General features: G+C 41.3%; 1 protein-coding gene across 5 annotated transcripts in view; it reads left to right on the plus strand.

Annotated features, from left to right (window-relative positions):
• Positions 1–24333, plus strand: part of DYM (dymeclin) — a 209830-nt gene that overhangs the window by 103575 nt on the left and 81922 nt on the right. For 3 of the 5 annotated variants that reach the window (XM_063179768.1, XM_063179770.1, XM_063179769.1), the window contains one exon: positions 13598–13762. The exons of the other annotated variants lie outside the window; for them this stretch is intronic. In XM_063179768.1, coding sequence (XP_063035838.1) covers positions 13598–13762 — 165 coding nt within the window. The remainder of the gene's footprint in view (positions 1–13597; positions 13763–24333) is intronic. 5 annotated transcript variants of the gene reach the window in all.

Consider the following 24333-nt stretch of genomic DNA (forward strand, 5'->3'; position numbering starts at 1 on the left):
AGGTTTATCTGCAACTTAACCAGCTTGTTTAATTTTCTGTGTTTGCTTTAAAGCAGTAGCTGATGACCTGTTCATCCCAACAAACTTAGGTTGCCATTCTGTGCTTGGACTGGTGAATTTGTTACTTTGAAAAATCTGTATTGATTTTTCTCTCCATCCTTCACCTGGGTGGTATTTACCATGTGCTGTAAGATATGGGTTCTGGCAATAAATTCTCTTCAGAATGGAAGGCTGCAGAACCGACTGGTTGAGTTTGCCTCAGAAATAAGAATTAAAATCCTCAAAGACAATTTAGTGCTTCTTAACTTTGAAATAGTTTGTAACATTCTTCTCAGAAAAGAAAGCATTTATTGTCTAGCCTGGATATAAAATGGCTTCTCTCTGCCAGAGGGCAGGGTTACATGGTATATTAGGAAGAAATTCCTGGGTGTGAGGGTGTGGAGGCCCTGGCACAGGGTGCCCAGAGAAGCTGTGGTTCCTCCTGGGTCCCTGGAAGTATCCAAGGCCAGGCTGAATAAGGCTTTAAGCAGCATGGGACAGAGGAAGGTGTCCCTGCTTATGGTAGGGGGATGGAATGACATGATCTTGAAAATCTCTTACAACACAAGGCATTCTATGTTTCTGTGATAAAATTATACTCTGTTTATGGGAAACTGCTTTATAATGAGAATTTTTTTGACCCCTATGTAGTGCAGCAAAAGTGGTAATCTCATTTTTATTAAGCATTCCAAGGAGAGTGAAAACTTACGTCTTGTCAGAAAAAGGGCCTTCATGATATTCTCATGCTCAGGCTGTGTTTGAAAGAGGACGCTGTGGAAATGGCACATCAGGCAACTTCAGGCCCCTGAACAACTTTAATTTGCTTTTCACCTGTGGGCTGCCAGTAGCCAAGGTTGTGTGTGCAGTCGGATACCTGGAGACACTGTTTGAGTCACCTGGTGAGACCTTGGGCCGCTTTTTCTTCTCTTCCTTGAGCAATCCACAGGCATGGGCTCCCTACTATGTGTGCAGTGTTTTTTATACCCCTCATTCTCTGCTCTGTCACTGTTTCTCCTCAAACCCACAGAGGGTCTTGAATCCCTGGGGTGCCTTTTATTGGGAGACAGAAGCGATTTATAAAGATCTCAATAGCGTTAAATAAAAGAAACATATGCTGGCCTTATTAGTAGCTTGTTGACCTAGATTAGCTGTGGGGAAGCTTATAAGCTGATCAGCCATTCCAAAATTGGGAGGTGTCATTGCAATTAGTGGGAAAGGCTGTGACAAAACGGAAGACAACAATTGTTCTGACAAGGGAAAAGAGAATATTGGTAGCAAATGGGCTCCTGCTGGCATGACTTAGGGATGTAAATAGAATGAGTTACTTTTTAAGAGGAAAGAAGCATCCTTTGTTACTAAGAATTGGGTGTATTTATGGTCAAATGTACTAAAATACTGCTTTAGCTATGTCAACAGCAAGAGCAGTACCCCATGTGTGCTTGCCTGTTTTTGCCTGTGTGTAACATACGGAGGTGAGGTTTTAGGCTGATATCAGCTGTTTCCAACATGGAAATATCATTGAACTTGGTTTAAGCCTGGTTGAACCTGCTGGGGATTCTGAGTGGGCATCTGATGGGACAGTAATACCCTCGTCCCCCATCTGGCACAAGCAGTTGAGTGTCCCACATGCCGTTGGAAGTGTTTGCAGCCCAGGACCCCCAGCTCACGGGTCATAGAGGCTCCCCAGATGGGCAGATTGGATCCGTGTGGGCCATGGAGGTGTACTGGGGGAGCAGTTGCCTCTCTCTGTGTCGGGGTTTTCTCACATGGACCAGAGCAGTTAAACTATCTTACCTTCTGCTCTGAACGTAATGGCCACAGGACTCCTTTAAAATTTGATTTTAAAAAGTTTGATTGCTGATTTGGCTTTAAAAGATATTTAGTATCAAAATGTGCACCACTCTGAAAGCTCAACTTTGTACAAGGTAGTTTGCTCTTTCATGGACCACTGTTTGTATCTCTGCTGACTTATAGGCAACAACCAGCAGGATAATCCTGTCATTTTTGGGGGACAGGGCCCTACTACAACTACTACAACTAATTTTTCTTCCACCATCCCAGAAAGTCGTGTGATATTTCAGAGTCTTACAGACTGCATGTCACTGCCTGGCAGGATGTATGATTCAAATCAGCATAGAACTGAGGTGTGTTTAAGCCTTTCAGGGCACCCAGAGCATCACATGTGTCACACAGAGCTGGAGTTAGGAGGGAGAAGGCCCCATTGTGACATCTTTAATTATTATGAATGGCCCTTTCATTGTTACTGTGCCACATAAGCTCTTTAGAAACAGTATAACTTGATAGAGTGTTCAAATTGGGGAATTAAACTTTTCTGTTTTGGTGTAACCTTTGAAACTGTTGATCTTGTGAATATCTTCTGATAGAGAAGAAGAAATATCTGAGGAAACCGTAGAGAAAAAACTATTTTTCTAATAGACTTCCAGTGTTTTACAGATGAATTTACAGAGTAGACTGGGGTTGTTCTGAGTTGTGTCACTTAAGTTTTCTGCATGTTTAATGCTACAGGAAGCAAAAATGAGAATTCAAGTAGGATTATTCCACTCCTGCTAATGCAATTTTGATTTCTTTTAGCTGGAAAAAAATTTAAGGCCACTGAAGTATTTGCTGGGTTGTGTCCCATTGTATTATTTGGGATTTGGATATCTAATAGGGGGTCATAGAATGGTTGAATCAGAAGGGACCTGAGAGATATCAAGATGTGATCTTTATAGATTTTGTGTTATTAAAAAAAAACTGTTTTAAACCAATAAGTTGTTCCACATAAGATTTTTCTGAGATTTAAAAACCCAAGGGAATTCTTTTAGAAAATATTATTTGCCATTCTAGTAGAATCCTAGAAACTGCACTCTTGTCTTCTCAGTTTGTTTTGAATGGAACATATTTATGGGACATGTTCCTTAACAGAAATAGAGGTGACTCAAGATAATGACTTGCTTGAACCTGTAGTTTATCCTCAGTTGCAGGGTATTTGGCTCATTAGTGCTTTATTCGGATACAACATGTACTCTTTCCTGTTTAGAAATTTTCCCTTTAGAAAAAACCATGCACTATGATCAGAAGAAATGAATAATGAACTTTTAAGGATTTATCTGACAAACTAAAATGGTTGTAAGTAAACATTAGTATGGAACAAAAATGTAGCCAAAAATACAGCATTAATTATATTTTTTTTTCCTTGTCAGGCTGCTGCTTATTTCACGTTTTAACTGATGTCATTATATATGTCTAGTATTTTTCCAGCTCTGCACTGCAGTGAACTAATGTCCCTCTCCACTTGTGTGAAGTCAGGATAGGTATGAGTGGCTGCAGGGAGGGAAGCAGGGCTTTGCAATACCCAACTGACCTGTGTCAGTGCCCTCCAAATGCCTCCCTCCTTTCCACCACACATGGAAATTTTCAGTTCTTTCAGATCCCACACTTCAGTGGGGATTTTCAAATAGGCTTTCTAATGGATTTTGGGAATAGAAAATAACAATCTATGAAATTTCTGAGTCTCTGAAGTACTCAAATGGAGGTATTTCCTACCACCGTGTATTTTCACTGGCATTTTTATGGCTCTCAAAGACAATATTGCACATTGAATCATCTGACATTTATAAATGGAGGGTGAAACTATAGGTACAGGCAAAAGAATCGGGATTTAACAGCTTTAATGTGCAGCAGGTCTTTATAACCATTGAATGACTCAGCCTATTTAATGGTAATGGCCTTCAGCAAGTTTAGGAAATAACAGGCTTTTAGGTAAAGTAAGTGCACTTAGTTTTGTAATGAATAAACAAATTTACTATGAAGTTTTGTAGAGGCACGCTCCTGTGACTCAGTTGTGTGCTGAGGTCTGTCTGCAAGTACCCCAGTTACCAGGGGCTCAGATGGATGATGGATGGATGGATGGATGGATGGATGGATGGATGGATGGATGGATGGATGGATGGATGGATGGATGGATGGATGATGGATGATGGATGGATGATGGATGGATGATGGATGGATGGAGGGATGGATGATGGGTGGATGGATGGATGGATTGATGGATGGATGATGGATGGATGATGGATGGATTGATGGATGATGGATGGATGATGGATGGATGATGGAGGGATGGATGGATGGATGGATGATGGATGGATGATGGATGGATTGATAGATGATGGATGGATGATGGATGGATGGATGGATGGATGGATGATGGATGGATGGATGGATGGATGGATGGATGGATGGATGGATGGATGGATGGATGATGGATGGATGATGGAGGGATGGATGGATGGATGGATGATGGATGGATGATGGATGGATTGATAGATGATGGATGGATGATGGATGGATGGATGGATGGATGGATGGATGGATGATGGATGGATGGATGGATGGATGGATGATGGATGGATGGATGGATGATGGATGATGGATGGATGGATGGATGGATGGATGGATGGATGATGGATGGATGGATGGATGGATGGATGGATGGATGGATGGATGGATGGATGATGGATGGATGGATGGATGGATGGATGGATGATGGATGGATGGATGGATGATGGATGGATGGATGGATGGATGATGGATGGATGGATGGATGGATGGATGGATGATGGATGGATGGATGGATGGATGATGGATGGATGGATGGATGGAGGGATGGATGATGGATGGATGGATGGATGGATGGATGATGGATGGATGGATGGATGGATGGATGGGTGTTGGGTGGGTGGGGCAGAGGGGCTCAGACACCACTGCCCTCGCGTGCCGTCCCCTGTGTTGCTGCTGTCTCCCGATGCAGGATTTTCCAGGTTCAGGCAGACGGAGATGCAAATGCCTGTGTTAATGAGGGTGTCGTAGCATCCCTGTAATCCCATACAGAGCCTGTGAATTATCACAAGTGTCTAGCCAAAGGATAAAAGCACAGGAGGTTTCCAAAACAACATTCCCATAGAAGCATCTCTTAAGCTGCTGGCGATATGTGCCTTCCAAGTAACCAGTGCATCTGGGTGATTAAAGCCTTCGCCTTTGTCTGAAACATCAGAACTGAATAGACACTTCCTCTGAGCTCTTTTAGATCTTTTTTGCTTATGGGTCATCAGTTATTTCTGTCTGCTTTTAATATATAAATCCTTTTGTTCTTTCTGATATAACTTCATCTGTACAGAAGTAATTTTGCCTTTTCTGTAGAAGAATCTCATATATTTCTCATTTTGTTTTCAGTCTATCAGACATCTCCAGAACTTGTTTGGCTTTCATTTCCTTGCCCTCCTTCACTATAAATACTTTCATGCATAAAGATAATACTCCTCTCATAAGCCTGTCATGTACATTTGGCCAGTACTGTGACAGAGTGCTGCTTCAGGGCATGGGAACTTACATCTGTGACACATTATCACAAATAATCGCTTCTTAAGCATTTAAATAATTTTCATCCTTTTCTATGTTGTTATGGCACCTTTAACCCCATGGTGACCCCTTGCCACCAAACTGCTGTTTTGCAGTAATGTAATTTAAAATCCTGTCATCACTTTATGATGTAAGATATAAATTTAGGGGTAGTTGCATCTGAAAAGAAGGCCTGCAGGAATGAAGTATTTTTAGAAATCTATGAGAATGTTACTTGGAAGAGGACATTCGTTGGGGATCAGGAAAGAAGGAAAGTGTCAGCAGTGAAAAAGGATCAAGTCAGGCTTACTTGAGAACTGACATATCCATGTCCACAGGATCTGGTAAAACACATCCAAGAGTACCATGCGTGTTGACTTGTGGCAATACGAGGGATCACATCTGGAAAACTGCATCCAGGTTTTGGGCCCCTAGACATAGCAGAGGGGCTTCCAGACTGGAGGGAGTCCCGTGGAGGGCTGCATGATGGCTGGGAGCTGGTGTGGAAAGGTAGGCTGAGGGCACTGAGCTTGTTTAGCCTAGAAGAGAGAAGGCTTTCGGGCAAGGCTGCAGTAGGGGGGTCACAGAAAGGGTGAGCAGCATTCCCATGTGTATGAGAAGGATGCTGAGAAGCTGGATCCAGGCTCTTTATACAGAAGGGTGTGGCAGGAAGATGAGAGAAGATGGTCAGGAGGTTCCAGGCTGAGGGAAAAATGCAATTTCTCATGGTCATGGCAGAATTGGCACAGCAGCACAGGGATGTTGTAGAGTCTCTCCCCGAGAGGCTTCTGATAAGCCTCTGTTCAGGTGTGGATACAGTTAACCCTGCTCTGAGCAGAAGGTTGGGCTAGAGACCCCCTAAGGTCTTTTTCATCTTAATTGTGACTCTAATGTAAGAATAATAATTCAAAAAATACTAAACTGTATGAAAAAAGAGGAATTTCTTAAGCAGTTTAACTGTGCTAACACCACAGAGGCAGAAACTTGCCCCAAAGTAGCCCAGAACATCTTTCCATGAACCTGGGCATGTTGGTCTCTCAAAATGTTCTTGGTACTGAAATACAAACAGACAATTAGATTTTTGCTGTGGTTCATCAGTACCATAGTTCATCATGTCATCAGTGGCAGTGTACTAAATACAAATGAAAAGTTCAATCCAAAATTCTGTTTTTGCATGATGTACATGATGTATTTTACTGTTGCAAGAATCACAGAATCCTAGACTGGCCCATGGTAGGAAGGGATTGTAAAAATAATCTCATTCCAACCCTCCTGCCATGGGCAGAGGCACCTTCCACTAGACCACACTGCTCCCAGCCCTGTCCAACCTGGCTTTGATATAGGCAAAGAGATTATTTGCCTTTCAGCTCTTTGTGCCTTATGAAACAACATTAATTTGTGACATATCAGGCAGAATAGAAATCAGTTCTCATGGAGTGGATGATCTAATAAGTTGTTGTTACCATATATTTGGTGTTTGAGTACAGAATGTATTTCGCTTGGGTTTGTCTTTGGGAACAGAGGAGTAGTGACTAATAGGACTTCCTAGAACTCAAATTATCAAACATGAACAGTAATGCATGTCGTGACGTTCTGCCCACGTGTACAGAGGTAGTTCAGCGTGTTGATTAACATGTGCTAGTTTAATTAGCTTATACTTTCATTTATTTTTCTTTTAAAGACTTTCATATTGGCTTTCCTGTAGGTCGTGTTGTAACATAACTGCCTTTTGAAAATACTAACATAACTGCCTTTTGAAAATACAGTGATTAAGTCTTCAAGCTCAGGGAAAGATGTTATTTGCTGTGCATTTTTTAAATTCTGCCGCAGAAACAATATGACCTAAATATTTAATCAGGCTTAGTAGAATTGGCTTTTTTTATTGCTGCAGATTAATCTAGTTTCTCTGAGCTAATACACATGGCATGTATGTCTTCAAGACCTTTCTTTTTCTCAATAACGTTAAAGATTTATAGCTCTCATAAAATCTGGCATGTGCCAAGAAGAAGATTATGAATTATGATTACTTAAACTGGGAATTTTTCTTTTGAATCCTGTATATGCTGTTTCAGCCTAGGTTGTGTTTGTAGAAGGGTTAGTGAACACTGGTTTTATACCACTTTTCTATACCCTGTCCAGCTTGCTTCCTTTCTGTGTCATTAAGATGTTGGCCTGGTGCTGTTTACATTTTTGCCTTTGCCTATTTTAAAATAACAGTTGTTTTCACTAGAGAAAATATCATCTTTCTAGTTTAAACAAATAAGTGGCTTTGCATGTTTTGCTTAGTGCTGTTGTCTTGTTCAAGTCTTACATTTTGGATGAAAAAATGAATGTAAATGTGTAATGAATTTCCACAGTTCTTGTTTTCAAACTCTTATTTTTGCTAGGCATTTAGTCTGTGGCTGTAGCCTTATGTTCACTTCTTGAATTAATGTGGAGTTTGAGTTAAATATTGGAAGTGATATGATCACCTAAACCAAAATAATTTCAGTGGCCAATTAAGATGTTTAAATTTTCAGAGAAGCTTTGGAAGAATTTTCAGCAAAGTCTTACTTATTTGTTGGTTTTGACTATCTGCTGGTTTCACACAAGTTGCTTGGAGGGCTTCCACATGATCAGGGGGATAACTAAAGCTGCAGGAAGCTGTCACATCCTTTGTGCCATGGCATTCCCAGAGGGAAAACCGCATCCTGGCGTGCATCACACACAGCAAAAACAGTTGGTCAGGGGAGGGGATTGTCCCACTTGGCTCAGCGTTGTTGCAGTGTCATTTTGGGCACTGCATGCAGTTCTGGACACACCATCTGAGAAGGATGTGGAGATCCTTGGATGCTTCCAGAGAAGGGCAGCAAAGCTGGTGAAAGGGCTGAAAGGAATGTCCTGTGAGGAGCAGCTGAAGAGTCTGAGCTGGCCTGGTTTGGAGAGAAGGAGGCTGAGGCACAACCTCATTGCTCCCTGCAGCAGCTTCCTGAGGAAGGGAGTCACCTTTTCTCCCTGGGATCTAGTGATAGGATGGGTGGGAATGGTTCAAAATTGCCCAGAAGAGGTTCAGACTGGACATTAGGAAGCATTTTTTTACGGAGAGGTTGGTCGAACCCTGGAACAGCCTTAATAGAGAGATGGTCCATCATGGAATCCCAAAATGGTTTGGATTGGAAGATTGGTTTGGATACCTTTAGTCTTGTATCATTCCAACTCCCTGCCATGGGCAGGGACACCTTCCACTGTCCCAGGCTGCTCCAAGCCCTGTCCAACCTGGCTTGGGCACTGCCAGGGATCCAGGGGCAGCCACAGCTGCTCTGGGCACCCTGTGCTAGTGATTTAGCATGGTTTGACTTGGTCATCCCTGAGCTGGTCAGGCAGTTGGACTAGAAAGCTGTAGGTCCCTTCCTACTGAAAACATTTTCTTGTATTCACATGGCAACCTCCACCTTCCCTCTGGCTCTCCACATCAAACTCCCATATGTTTTAAAGTGTGTCTTTGATGCTCTTGCTTAACTCCTGTCATCAGAATACCTTTAGTGACTGGGGTAAGAAAAACGAAATAAAACTTTTCTTTGCGTTCATCAAATCTGCACTTAATTGCAAATAAATGTAGATATGCTGGGTTAATTTTTGTGTGTATGTGTAGAAATTGCATGTTTCCCCTACATGTGCGGCAGAGGACCAGAGCTTCAGGATTACAGAAGATTGGGGTAAATGGGTGAGAGTATTCTCACAGCAGTCAGATGAAGGCATTCACTTCTTGATGAGAACAGGCTGCCCTTGCAGGGTGGCAGAGGAAGGGACAGCTCAGAAGCTGGGGAGACTTAAAAGCAGGATCAATTATCCCTTTGAGCAAATTAACTTTTTTTTTCTTTTTCTAGGAGGTTGATATGGCTGACTAATGTGGTTTATTTGAGGTTTTTTCCTTTTGTTTTTTTTTTTTCTTTTCTCTTTTCTTTTTTTCTTTTGTCAGCCAATACTGCAGCTTCCTCCCTGCCCTCTCTATACCAGCTGCTGGGCAAGATTAGACAGTGCCATGATCAGAGAAGGAATCACTGAGGGATGCCAGAAACATGAGAGGAAAAAATTCTCAGGTAGCAGGTAGTTTACAGGCTTCATCACAGATGTCAGGTTCTCTTTGCTGTCTCTTACAGTACCAAATTACTTTAGGTATGTTTTTATTCCAAAATTCACATTATTGATGATTAGCAAGTGAGCATTTTTATGGTGGTTTTGGTGTTTTGTTCAATTTTTGTGTGTTTCAATTCTCCATTCTCAATGTGTAGTAGAGAAAATGAAAAACAAACAAAAAACTTATAAAAATACCTATGAGATTAAATCCTTGGAGCCTTCTAAATGCTGCTTTCTGACTTTATAAGGACTGAATTTGGTGCTTTGCCATCATGCCTGTCAGTTTTGAGCATCTTCTGTTATCTTAAAGATATTGTTGAGTTTTCATGTTTATGTTTCCATCCAGGTAATATTCTGTAATCACAGCGAGTCCCAACTGATGCAGTGTGAGAGATGGGGAACTACCAGGCAGAAAAGATCCTGGCACTTTAGTCTCCAAAATACTGATGCTGACCTCTGTTGCTTTAGATCTGAAAGTTTCTGTTTTGTGGCTTTCATGGCCATTAAAGACAAAGAACTTCAATAACTTGAAGTTTTGCTGGAGCATATGGAATTTTGTTCATAATTTATACTTATGTTGAATGTCACTGTGTATTTTGTGTACTGAGAAGGCAGGAGAGGAGTTTTATTATTTTCATTACCATAAATAGAGTGATAGTTTACTGTTATGTATGAATAGTTACCTTTTTTTGATTGTGATAACTCAAGTCCACCCAGATTTCCCTGACAGAGTTTTGTAACAAAGCATTCTACCTTTAAGCTTTTAGAAATCAATACTGTCGTGTTGTCGTATCAGAATTCAAAATATTGATCAAATGGATTTCTATATGAGGAGATTAGAGTCTTTTGCAGTGGGATTTTTAGTACAGTGTAAGCTACAGTTCTGTTTTCCAGGTAAACAGGATACCTGAATAGCACACATGCACACACACGCACACCTGAAGTCAAGTATGATTGTCTTTATTGTTTGCAGTAATGTTTTTCAAATATTTAGTTACTGTATTGTAGTTGAAGATCGATCACCTTTTGCTATAAAGTAAAAGAAATTTGCCCCATAAAACATGCAGAAAATAAAAATTTCAATAAAAGTAGATGTAGCTGGATACCTCATTTCTGGTGGATCAAGTAAGCTTATTTCAAGCTCACAAGCAGTCACTGAAAATTGATGTCAATGTCTCTTAATGTACATAGTCTTAAAGGAATTCTGCTCTTAAGCCTTGATTTTAGTCTGATTTACTTCAGAGGATTTAATAACAGAAATGCTTAGTCTTCAATTTGATGTAAGCTCTGCTGGTCAAAGTGGCTGTGAAAGTCACGGAGTAATGGGGGTTGCATTGCTCTTGATGTAAGTTTAATGTCAAACTTGTCAGTAGACTAGTCCAGCTTTGAAATTAGGAATGCCTATGGAGGGCAGTGCTGCTGACACTTTGTCAGCCTGGGTGTGTCTCCAGAACCTCTGGGTGATGTTTTGGCAAAACTTCTTTTCCTCCACCACATACTGTCACCTCACCCCGTTGGTCAGTTAAGCCTGTGTATGGTGATGGTGATTATGGGATCAAGTCCTGTTCTTCCCATCTATGGAGAATGTTGGCAGGGGTCAAAGATAGTTGCTATCACTTTCTCTGTGGAGCCAGCCTGGCCCAGCTGGGGCTGTTCAGCTGCACCAGAGAAGCTCCAGGGACACCTCAGAGCCCCTGCCAGGGCCTGCAGGGGCTCCAGGAGAGCTGCACAGCCCCTGGGGACAAGGCAGGCAGGGACAGCACCCAGGCAATGGCTCCCACTGCCAGAGGGCAGGCACAGATTCTGGCACATTGGGAATTAGGAATTGCTGGCTGGGAGGGTGGGCAGGCCCTGGCCCAGGGTGCCCAGAGCAGCTGTGGCTGCCCCTGGATCCCTGGCAGTGCCCCAGGCCAGGCTGGATGGGGCTTGGAGCAGCCTGGGACGGTGGAAGGTGTCCCTGACCATGGCACGGGATGGGACTTTAAGGTGGATGTGCAGGTGGAAGAGCTTTAAGGTCCCTTCCGACTGAAACCATCGTAGGATTTTACAATGGAAGACCCGCTCAATTTCTTGATCAATCTAACAAGGTTGAATAGCTGGAAGTAGTTTTCCAGTAAGAGGCCTGGTTAAATATAGTAAATGGTAACAGTGGACTTAAAACCATTTAGATCTTCAAAGCATCATCATTCTAAATTATGCTCTTTATTTTGGTTTTGGAAAAAAATATGTGGCCTCTCCAGGTAGCTGGAAGAGCAGGCTTGTGGGTTGAGGGTTTTCTTTAGTATGGGACCCTGTAAATCCTTTATCTTGTCTATCCCTGGCCTATGGAGTAAATAGAATAGCCTGCCTTGCTCACAGCGTGCTCTGGTCAGGAAAGCAGAAAAGGCAGGAAGGCTTAGGAAATGGCATCCTTGAGCTTCTTCTTCTCCTGACAATTATCATGTCTGCAGATGAAGTGCCAAGAGGGATATTGTGTTCTTAAACTTCCAGAGCAAACATAGGACTGGTGTAATCCAGTAGTGAGTGTTGTTTAAAGCAAAGCAGAGGGAGGTTGAGAGAGAGGTTGGTTTTGGTGCAGTCTTGGACTGAGAGTCCCACTGATTGCACTGATTAGCTGTTGGTGGCACTCTTTTTTGTCCTGTTTTTTTTTTTCCCTGAGGTACACAAATGTCTCAGGAAAGAGTGTTTCAGGCACATGTGACTATGTCGCATAGGGATTTAGAGAGACACTGGCCTGTGAAATGCAGATAGTTGGGTGTATAACCCCTGGGCCAATTTTCCACCTATGATGCCATGAAACAATGGGGTTTTTTGATTTGGATGGCACCTAGAGTTCAGGTGTTGTTGGTTCTTGCCAAAGTTAGCAGAAGAGACTTGGTTTCATAAATCTCCATGGGAAACTTTCCCAGTTTAGCACTCCATGGGTGTGTCTGGCCTGGAGAGAGCCATGTGCCCAGGCTGCAGATGAGGACAGCAGAGCCTGGTTGCACCATCATGAGCTGACCTTTTTGTCTCTCAGTATATAGGGCCAGTTGAAGCACTTTCTGGACAACTTAGAATCACAGGATCATTAAGGTTGGAAGAGATTTCCAGGATTGCCAAGTTCAGCTGTAAGATCACTGAGACACATCATCACATCACATCATCATACTTGGCACACTCTGGGCTGTGCACTATTATGCAGTCAAGTATTTTCTATACAAACCCTATAATAAAAGGTAGTTGAGGTTATATTTTCTATGTGCCTCAGAGTTTTTTAGTGATGCAGTTTGTTGCAGGTGAACGACACTAATGAATTTATTTTCCTTTCCATTATGAGTGGGAGGATATTCTGTGCATAGGCATAAGCAGTATATCTCTTACTCAGGTGCATTCAGGGTTGCTTAATATCAATTTTAAATGTTTTATTGCTTGCTCTGTAGTTACTTCATAGAAGTGACTCTAGGTCTTCATGGAAAAGCTGGCCAGGTCTTAATTGAGTAACTCTGTTATGATTAAGCATCGCATTTGAGCAACTAGAATTAAATACAGGAGTGCTCTACCACTGAAATCCCAGACTGCAAGAGCAATAATTCAGTATGATTTTTCCCCTTTAAGTCAACAGTCAGTTTTCATGAAAGGCGGTTAAATTTTGTGAACATTCTTAGGTCTTTTTTAAAGGTAACCTTTGTAAATCAGGGACTAGTCTCCTGCATTTATTCAGAGAGATAAAACTTCTCTTAAGATGATGCCAGGAGCAAAAAACAGGGGGAGAAGGGAGAGAAATGACACACACACCCAAAAGAAGCCCAAATTCTTGTGTCTAATGTGTGAGACTTGGCAAATTCCCCGTGCAGCAGTGACAAAACCAGCGTGTGGGCACAGGGGCAAACAGATCCCTCTGTTTCTTGAAACTGTTTGTTTTATGTCAAACCGCTCCATTGCTTTCTTGGCACCTTCCATTGACTCCTGGCACAAAAGCCAGGGATGTTAAACCATGACTTAGCTTTCTTAAAGGAAAACACCTCTTTTTTCTGTTTTGTCTCCCTCTACCCTTGTCTTTCAGTTATACCTGCCGCCACTTGCGGAGATATGTGTATGTCTTGGACAAACTGTATTTCCCCCACTCCCACTGCTCTACGCTGCAGCATTGCTTCTCGACCCTCAGTGACAATGGAGAGGAACTCTTGTCTTTAACTTGTTCTCACATTCTCAGATCCTATGCTTCCAGGTTATTAACCTCTCCTCTCCATTTACTGCATGCTGCATGCCCTGTGACTGATCTGTGCATGTTTTCAGTTAACTGATGAATAATTTTGATTTCTAAGGGGATAGTTTGTGTCTTTATGACATCCTTGATGTATATTCTAAAAAGTGTGTTAGAAATGGGAGTCTACTAATGGTTTGGTTTGTCTTTTTAAATTTAGAATACAAGTTCTTTGGCCTTTGGAAGCTTTAAGTGCTTTTTATGTTAAAGTATTTTAATCCATTTCCAAAGCCTTGACATAAGAACTTGAGCTGTGATTCACAAAACTTCCATTGCAGTTGCACAGTTTGTTTGGAATTGGTGCAGAGGTTACATGCAAGTGTCTAATACTTCTTGACACCCATTGTTTTTTTTTTTGTAACGTTGTCTATATAATTTGCTTTTCAAGAGTAGAAATGATAGAGCTTTTGCCCCAAGTTCAGGAAGTTTTCGTGGAAGTTAATCACATGATTGTTTGTGCTGGAAAAGCCCTCTAAGATCGGGTCCAAGCACTAGCCAGCACTGCCAAGGCCACCACTGACCCATGTCCCCAAGTGCCACATCCACACAGCTTTTAAGTCACTCCAGAGACGGGGAATCCACCTCTGCCCTGGGCAGCTGTGCCAGTGTCTGGCAGCCCTTGGGGTTAAGAAATTTTTCCCAATATCCGACCTAAACCTCCTGTGACAGAAGTTGAGTCCATTTCCTCTTCTCTTGATTGTTACTTGGGACAATTAAAGATGTCTCCTTTTTTTTATGTCTGATTCCTTTTAATTATACAGAATAAGAATTATGAGAATCCATCAGCCTCAAATCCTTCTTTGTGATAGGAAATTATAGATACTTAACATAAACTGTAAAAAGGGTGAATTTAAAAGTAAGTCCTACTTGCCATACCCAAAGTATTTCTCTTAGCTGTTGACTCCAAGTAAAAATTAAAGTTTTACTATTTCATTGTTGATGCTGTGGATAATTAAATGTATTAACCTAGTCTCTAGAAGCTTTGGGAAAACAAGGGAAAAATTGCGTGACAAAATTGATCAGAACATGGAAGGCATCCAGGGTGGAAATGCAGCTTCCCAGCTAAGCCAGCATACAATAGCAAGGGACCACACAGTAAACATAAGTAAAACCAGCTTGATTGTCAAGGGAAGAAAATACAGCATGCAAGCTGAAATAGCTCTTTTTGTACAAAAGAAAAAAATTATAGTAGTACATAATAATGGAGAATTACTCTGAAGATCTCAACAGGACATGAAAATCTAGCTGTCCCAGGGGTGTTCTCCAGATTAATTTGGAACAGGGACATGGTATTAAAGCAGTCAAAAGCTTGAGATTTCAAAGGCTTATTTTAAAATGAATACTAATAATAAGTGCAGTCTACACTACAATCTTCTTTCAGATGTAATGTTTTACATGTAGAAATGATAGCCTGAAAATGTAAAATAAATAGTGTAATTCTTCCAGCTTGCTTCCATGAAATTTTGGTAATTCTGTACAGCAACAGCACTACATATTGAGCTGACAAAATCACCCTTGAGAGACGGAGTGCTTCTCCATGGATATTGCATCCTTCAGGTGTGCTGTGGATGAAAATAAGCACTGATAACACTGTATGTGTTTTCATGTAACGAGCTTGTGAAGTTTTTAGAGAAAAACATTCATCTAGTTACTCTGCACTTACTACAACTGATGGGGAGATTTTTTACTGGTATCACTTTCTGAAATGGGGCTTATGCATCAGTTGAGGTATATGGGAGTACATCAATCTGGGAGATTTTAAAATCTCAGATTTTCATTACAGATTATCTTTTTCTGAGATAGGAGGAGAACAGAGGATTTGAAATATAAATTGCTGCTGTACAAATATAGAGGTAGCTGTTTTTTATGGCTAATTCTCCATTGTTGTTTTTTTATTGGATGATTAGAGAAGTACAGTCAGGAAATTTGCCTGTCTAAGTCTGTAAGTAGCATTGAATACAACCAAATACGTGAGATGTCAAAAGCTTTTTGTTTGAATCCATGCATCCATTCTCTATTAAGTACTACAGTGTTTTATTGTGTGATCAGCCTGTTTAGAGAAGAGATGGAATTTACAAATTACTAAAGGCAGAAGATAATTAATTATGGTGATTCATAAATCACCATCCCACCATCTAGTATTCTTGGCAAAGAATATAAATTTTAGTCCAGAGCAGAAGGTCTCCAACGATGCTCTGATACCCACAGATGGTGTTGCCTGTCTTTGTACTTATCAAAAAATTACAGTTTTCATTACTATTTTGGTAGATTTTATGTGCAAATATATTAATGTTTGCATTAAAGATGTTCAAAAGCAGCATGGGCAGCAGGGCAGGGGGATCCTGCCCTTGTGCCCCTGGGCTCAGGTGAGAGCCCACCTGCAGAGCTGCCCCAGCCCCGGCTCCAGCAGCACAAGGAGCTGGAGCTGCTGCAGCCAGTGCAGAGGAGGCCACGGAGCTGCTGCCAGGGCTGGAGCCCCTCTGCTCTGGAGCCAGCCTGGCACAGCTGGGGCTGCTCAGCTGCACCAGAGAAGCTCCAGGGACACCTCAGAGCCCCTGCCAGGGCCTCCAGGGGCTCCAGGAGAGCTGCACAGCCCCTGGGGACAAGGCAGGCAGGGACAGCACCCAGGCAATGGCTCCCACTGCCAGAGGGCAGGCACAGATTCTGGCACATTGGGAATGAGGAATTGCTGGCTGGGAGGGTGGGCAGGCCCTGGCCCAGGGTGCCCAGAGCAGCTGTGGCTGCCCCTGGATCCCTGGCAGTGCCCCAGGCCAGGCTGGATGGGGCTGGGAGCAGCCTGGGACAGTGGGAGCTGTCCCTGCCCATGGCAGGGGTGTGGTATCAGATGGTCCTTCAGGTCTCTTCCATCCCAAACCATTCTGTGTTTGTCAGGTTTTCAGTGTTCCATGGATGTGTGTGAGAACCTGGTGTTGATGTGGCACAAGCACACCACACCCCACACTTACTGGACAGCCAGCACTGGTTAAAGCAGGGAAGAGGGAATGCAAAATAGCACATATTTATTTTGCTGTCCCACAGGGAGCAAGCCCACAGCACCAGATTTCCAGGCAGCTTTCATTGGGATTTAGTGCCAATGTTGCTTGTGGTCTATTGCAAATTCTAGAAACATAGTGGGTACCATACCCATTTTATTATGCCCAGCATTAGCATAAAATAAATATTGAGCTTGGGTTTGTAATGCAAAATTCCTAATATCTAATAATTCCGTTGTGACTGTGCTATGTATTTTTTATAGCAGCAACTGCTTTGTGATGTGAGATATGTTTGCCACTATTACTGTTTCCTTTTGCATTTCATATTCATCGTGTGATGTTTTAATGCTCGTGTGTGTTCCTGTTTTGTTTTAAACCTCTCTGGGTTGCAGTCAAGCTCAGGAAAATTGCTTTTGAAGGAAGACTGGCTTAGTGCATGTGCTGGCAAAGAGGCAGCTAACAAGCAATGATTAGTTCTGGGATGCTGAACAAATTATGGACAGTTTTAGTTTCATAGCAAGCTTGACACTGTGTGTGAAAGCAGGAAATGCAGTTTTGCTGAACCTTGTAAATTGGGTAAATATGTCTTAAAGTTGCAGAGGTAAAATTTGTAATGGATTAATTTTAATTAAGGGGTTTTTTTCCTAAGTAAAAAAAGACCAAGAAATATGGTATCAAATTGACATTAAGTTTACCCATTTTGCTTATCTTTTATTACTTAATGCTAGGTTTGTTTAAACAGCAAAATGTATCTCATAAGATTATAATGCTCCCTTTCAGAAGTGTTTTGGCATTGTCTGAAGGGTATGGAGAATGAGCTTTGCAGCCATCCTTCTCCCATGCCATCAGAGTCAATGGAATTATGCAATTACATTCATTTAAGAATGTGCTGCCTTATTGGGATCACGGCCTTGGAGCTTAGCTTTGAGAAATGCTGCTAATTTACTAGAAATGGTTGTGTTGCTGCAACCTGGTGCTCAAGTGCTGCTTAAAGCCCGCTTGAATTTTTTATCCAGTTTCCAGTTCCTTTTTCCTTGGAGTGTGAGCTGTGCTGGGGCACAGGGCCTGGATCCCAGTCCTGTGTCCTGGTGTGGATTACTGACCTGACAATGCAGGAAAGGTGGCTAGGTATCATCCTCAAAAACAGCTTAAGCATTTGCAACTCTGACATATTTTCTTTGACTTTAGTCTGTGAAAAGAAGGTGGGGAAAAACATGAGGCAAACATGTGTATTATTGAACCTTAAATGGCTTTTGCTTGGATTAATTGGATTTGCTCTGTGGAGATGTACAGCAATTCATATTCTTTCAAATGAGGCTTGACAGATGTGAATTTTTTTCTCCAATAATCCTGAGCATTTGTTGCCATTGAGTTTTTAGACAGTTAATGTGAAAAGCTCACCCTAAGTTGGTGCGAGTAAAATAGTCAATGCATCAGCCTTGTTTAGTGTCATTAAATGCTTTGGGTGGGAAGGGACCCTAAAGTTCATCCCATTCCACTCCTTCCAGGGACCAGGGACACCACCCACTGTCCCAGGTTGCTCCAAGCCCTGTCCAACCTTGCCTGGAACACTTCCAGGGATAGGACAAACATTGATCCTTACTTCACTTTGAGCTTAACCTGTCAGAGCTTTCATAAATGGCCCCACATTTGTCATAGAGTAAAAAGTAGAGTAATGAGGATGGAAGAATCTGGATCTGTCACAGGCAAGAACTAGCTTCACTTCATTTATCACTAAAGCAGACTATTTTTGGAATGTTAGATAGCATAGTTTAAAATATTTTTCCCCAAAGAAAAATTTATTTCTCCAATACATGTAAAAAAATGGTAGATTTAAGCGCTCTTCAGAAATAAACAAGCTTGTGGGTTTTTGGTTTTTGGTTTGTTTTTTTTACAATACTGAATAAAAACAATATTTTTCTGCAGGATATTTAAATAAGATTCTGCACTTTGCTTCCAAAGCTGGCATTTTACCAATGATCCTTTTCCTCCTCTTTTTCCTTTCTGTTCCCCCAAACACCATTCAGTGGTCTCTGCTCTGCATCCTGCCAAGCTGAGAGGCTGATGGGGACTGGGTTGGTACCATTCAGGGACTGCAGTGTCATTGCATTGTCAGAAAGTATCATTGTGGGTGGACTGAGAAATTTTTCTTGTTATTGAAACATGGCATAGTATCTCTATCTTTTAGTGTCAGAGTTGGAAATGGTACATTTTTGTGACAATGAACAAATTTTTTTGTCTTAATGCTGTGCCACTGATAAATTCTAACTGCCTCCATTACCAGTGTTAAACCTGAACTCTCAAAGGTGGTCTTTTTCCTACTGGGCTTAATATGCACAGTTTTACTTTTTATTTTCAATGCTTGTCCAATGCTGTGAGTTGCTGTAATTGTCAACCAATAGTCATTGAGTTCAGTGGTTATGGTGTATTTTAAACTTCAATCTTAGGCAGACCATGGAACAGCTGAGCAGAATTTAATTAAGTCACTTAAGAAGTAAATAGAAGCAAGAACAAGTGAAAAAAAGACAAAAGAAAAAAAGACAATCAAACTGCATTAATGTTTCTTCAAGGATTCAGGCTGGTTTGTTAATACCCATATGCTGATATTTCTCTAGAGTGGCCTGTAAATTTCTATGGAAACTCTGTTCTCTGAGCTTCCATGCAAGATGGTTTGTGGGGCTCAGTTTCTGAGCTGGGGGCACAGCTCAGGAGATGAGGCTTTTTTTTGGCTGCTGCATTGGTGTGGTTCATTTCCCCAAAACCCAGCTAATTTGATAATTTTTCTTTGGGGGAAAAAATAGAATTAAAAAAAATAAAGGTCAGAGAGGTCTGTTGAATTAATATAATTTAATATTTTATTGCTTTGTGATTTTTAGTCAGCTGCTCATAATTTTGTTGGAGGCTTGGAGTTGTTTATTATGGAAGGATCACTTTACACTCAACATCGAGTGACTTGGCAGAGCAGAATTGTTTATAAATAATTCTATTACAGATTATTTATTTTTGTACTGCCTAGCATAGTGATCAAGAAGCCAGTGCGATATAAAATCAGTGGTGTGGGTATTCATTGGTGAAGAACTGCCTGGCTTGCAGGTCTCAAATACAGTTTAACTAGATGCTTATCAAGTGGATGCATGTCTAGTGGAAACCCTCTGCACTGATTTGTTAAGTCCTGCCCTATTTAAAATTAAGTATCTAAAATAGTTTTTAGAGAAGGAGCAATCAGTGAAGGGAAGAGATTGCTGATATGAAAATGTAATTGTCTAAGCTTGATGAAAGCAAGGTGTATTTTCATGAAGCTGGTGGAATTCCATGCACATAGATCATGCTAAAAGATAAAAGGAACAGGTTGACTTTGAAAGAAATCAGAAGCACTCTATGGCATTTTTATGAGTTTGCTCCTTAAATTATTTGGAAGATTAAGGGGGAATAAATCCTTCAATAAGGGGACTCTTTAATAAGATTTGTCAGAGGGGTTTGGGTGGGATCTCAGGGAAAGGCTCTGCCCCAGAGGGTGCTGGCCCTGCCCAGGCTCCCCAGGGATGGGCACAGCCCCGAGGCTGCCAGAGCTCCAGGAGCCTTTGGACAGCGCTGCCAGGGATGCCCAGGGTGGGATTGCTGGGGTCTGTGCAGGGCAGGGGCTGGGCTGGTGGGTCCCTTCCATCTCAGGATATTCTGTTGTCCTTTGCAAAAGTACAATGCAGTCCAGTAGCTGGAAAGCAAACCCAGCTGAGACTGGTCTGTCTTTTTTTACATGGTATATGAGTCACTGGAATAACAAGGGCTCTGGATTTCCCTAGATTGGAATTTTTAAATGAGATTGGATGTTCTCCTAAAAGATATGTCCAAGTCCAGCCAAAGCTATTGGACTTGAAGGAGGAAGTAGCTGAGGGAATTCCTATGGCTTGTGCAGATGAGTGGATCAAAGTGGCTTCTTTTGGCATAAAAAATGGAAGTGACAGGCAGATTGCCATGCAGGGTTTTGTTCATTTGTTTGCCTTACAGATTGCTTTAAAAGGATGCATTTTCATTTGGAATCTTCCCACTAAAAATTATATCTTCTCAGGTTCCCCAGGTAATTTGACCCAAATAGTACAAAACAGCACAGGTTGCAAAACTCTGCATTCTCATGTACAAAGAATGAAATTGAATGGAGAAAAATTGCAAGAGTGAGGTTCTTTCTTTATAATAATCCTTATTACTCCCACCCTGGTAAAAATCTATCACAGACATTTTCTAGATGCATTCTCATGTGAAGCTAAAACACATCTTGATCAATCAGAATTATTTTTAATTGGTTGCTTATGAGCCCACATTCCCATGAGATGGAACTGGAACAAAATTACTTTCACACATTTCCATTGTAGCAGTATGTTCAGAGTGCGGGGTTTTGCGTTCCTACGTAACGTCTGGCATTTAATCAGCATTGGGAGGGTGTCTTATTCTTTGGTAAGTATGTAAATAAGCTATTGTTTTGGGAGTAAAAGGAGAAAAATGCCATAGCTTGTCTAAAGAGTTCAGGGGAATGCTAACAAAATGTGTGTCAGTCTGAATATACTGAAACAGCTTATAGCTGAAAGAAGAAAGAATTTATGTCATCTCAGCCAGTTTTATCCTTAGACTAAAATACCTTGCTGAGATCCAGCCCCTCTGTCTTTGCTAACTTCCCTGGATGCACCTCTCCAGCAGCTTCCTGAAGTCAGTGCCACTGGCAGCAGGGAATGCCCTGCAGGTATTCTTGGCTTTCTGCATCTAGGTGATGCACTCATGTCTGTTCTGATGTCCCAAATTTTGCACGAACTTCGACTAGTGAAGGCAGCTTAGTAAAATATTTAATTAATGCCTAAATATAGAAAATTATTCACTTAGAAAATAACAAACATATGTTACTGATTCAAAACGTCTTCCAATTTCTCAAATTAAAGAAAGTATTGACAGCAGCTGGAGTTGTCACAATTGATAATTTTGATTAAGATGTTCCAGTCAGAATGCCTGTAGCATCAGAATGTATACATTTTTTCCCCTTTTAAGTAGGAGTATCTACATCTTGATATCAGTTGAGAACTAAATGTTTAAACCACTTTTGTGGGTTTCCTGAGGGAGATCTGGGTGCCTAGCCAGAGCTGGGCAGTACCCTCAGTAATAAAATATGCAAAGAGCTTTGCAAATCTTGAGTAACAAATGATTCAGAGGACGCGCGGTGCAGCAAGCATCTTTGCAGGTGTCTCCTAGAGACAGAGATGGATGAGCTTAAGGGATTCAAGTTGTGCATATGAACAGTGGTGATCAGGGAAATTTTAAATTTTGATCAAGGACTCTGAAGAGCAGAAGCAGCAAGAAATTAATCTTGTTAATGTAGAGGACAAGAGATTTAAAGTTTTATGCTTTTAAAGTTGGATGCAAAGTGTCCCACTTCATAAAATATATAAAATTTTAGTTCAGCAGTTATTTTTAGTCAATAACCCCAAGAATCAGCAGTGCAGTTAAAAATGAGAGAACCTCACAACATACTCGTAGCTTCATAGGAGACTTTAACTTGAAATGTAATTTGATTAGTGGGATGTTGTGTATAAGAAGGATATCTGAGTGGTCTGCTGATGTGGGGCTGGTATGTTAATTTAAAAGTGATGAGTCCAGGACATAACCCTTATATAGTGAAATCCAGTTTCACTGGGTGTTTTCCAGTATGCCCAAATTGTCTCAAACCAGATGTTGTGGTATGTGCTGCAGAGATGTTCTGCACAGGAGCCATAGGGGAGACCTGCTTAGTGAAAATACCTGAGGGTTTATATTCTTCTAATTAACTGCAGCTGTAGATAGCATGAGTCTGGAAGTTTGGCTTATTTTGAGTTTTAAAAATATTTTTAAAAATATTTGATTAACAGTATAAGTGATTAGAGGCATCATCCTCGTGGTTCTCCTTCTGATCTAGTTTTGGGTAGTCTCCCAGCTGCCCAGCTGTTGAATTTGAATCAGTGATTCTCCATCAAAGGGGCAGGTGCCACCAGTGAGGGGTCATAAGCACATTACAACAGAGGCAGAGCCCTGGGCTGCTGGGTCCTGCAGACCTGGCCTGGCTCCACATGTGGCTGGAACAGGATGGGAGGAAAGAAAGAGGGAACACTGCTGACCTGCTTATTGAAGGTTTAACATCTGAAAAATTGGAAACAGGCATCCAGATCCGTTCATACTGACCTCAGTGACCCAAACCATTCCAGATCTGCAGAATTAATAACACTGTAATTAACTCTGTAAGAATTCCTTCTTTTAATTTCTGGCTTCTGTTGAGAACATCTGAAAACAACAACTGTTATGTCTTCTCACATTTTGGTATCTCCCTTCCTCACCACAGCCTATTTGACCAAGAAATGCAGAGAGAGGCTTGGGGGGAAGATTTAGTCAGCTCTTTATTCCAATTCTCCAAAGGATTGATTTAAGTTGTGTAAGGAGTTTTTGGATCCTCACTCTGCAGCAGGATGTAGGGGGTGAGAGCTGTGAGCTATTCTTAAGTGGTTTTGTTCTTTCGTGTTTGTAAGCTGAATTTATGAGAAAACATTGATGAGAAGGCTCCCACTGCAGCAGCCACAGATCAGAAAAAGCAGCGGGAGAGGAAAATAAGAACAACCACAACTGGTTTCCAAAGATGACTAATCCTCCAGCCCCAGTGTAACCTCCAGGACAATGATTAGTGTTTGGCTTTTCTTCTGCTGGAAAAGTTTTCTGGGGCGTCAGCCTAGCTGAAAACTAGTTCAATACATTTAACTAATGAAAGATTTTAAAGTTCCCATTTAATGTTCCTGCCTTGTGCACTTGGTTACTTTAAATACTTCTAGGTGCATGATGTGGAGTATTACATTTTGCCTGTATTCTGTAGTTACCAGAATATTTTATAAATGAGGAAAATCTAGTTCTATAGATAAGATATGGTAACGTACCTCTAACAGACCTGCTAGCAGTAGTGAGATGGAGTTTTTGACTTCCAGTTGATTGCTTCTCAGTTTTGCAGAAGACTTTTAAGGGGAATTCAACATGGATATTTTCCTTTTCACCAGAGTGAAAAAAAATGCAAGTCCTTGCTTTTAGTGTGACATTCACTCGGCAAAAATTTAAAATTGGTGTTTATAAAAAGCTTCCAACCTAATAAATAAAATCCGATCTTTCCAATACTGCATTCTTGTAATTAATCAACTGCCATCCTCTTGCTACTGCAGGATTTTACCCTGAAGTATGTTTTCTGTATTTCCCAGAGTGCTTTGTAGTGCAGTTGTGGCTTTACAGGTTTCTACGTTGACTTGGTATTCATTCCCAGCAGACAGTTTTCCTTGCATTTTGTTGTTTATTGACTTGTGCTCAATGTTTGTGCTCTGTGATTTCAGGGAATTGTTAAAGTGCCTGGTTAGGAAGCATCTTTGGAGATTTTCATGTCCAAGGGCAGGGTCACCAAGAGCTGTATGCCCAAGGCTACATCCAGTTGATGTTTACTATCTTCAAAGATGGTGACTCCACAAGCTCTCTGTGTAACTTGTGGTTTTTCTCTTACGG

Source organism: Melospiza melodia, chromosome Z, assembly GCF_035770615.1.
Source record: "Melospiza melodia melodia isolate bMelMel2 chromosome Z, bMelMel2.pri, whole genome shotgun sequence".
NCBI classification, from domain to species: domain Eukaryota; kingdom Metazoa; phylum Chordata; class Aves; order Passeriformes; family Passerellidae; genus Melospiza; species Melospiza melodia.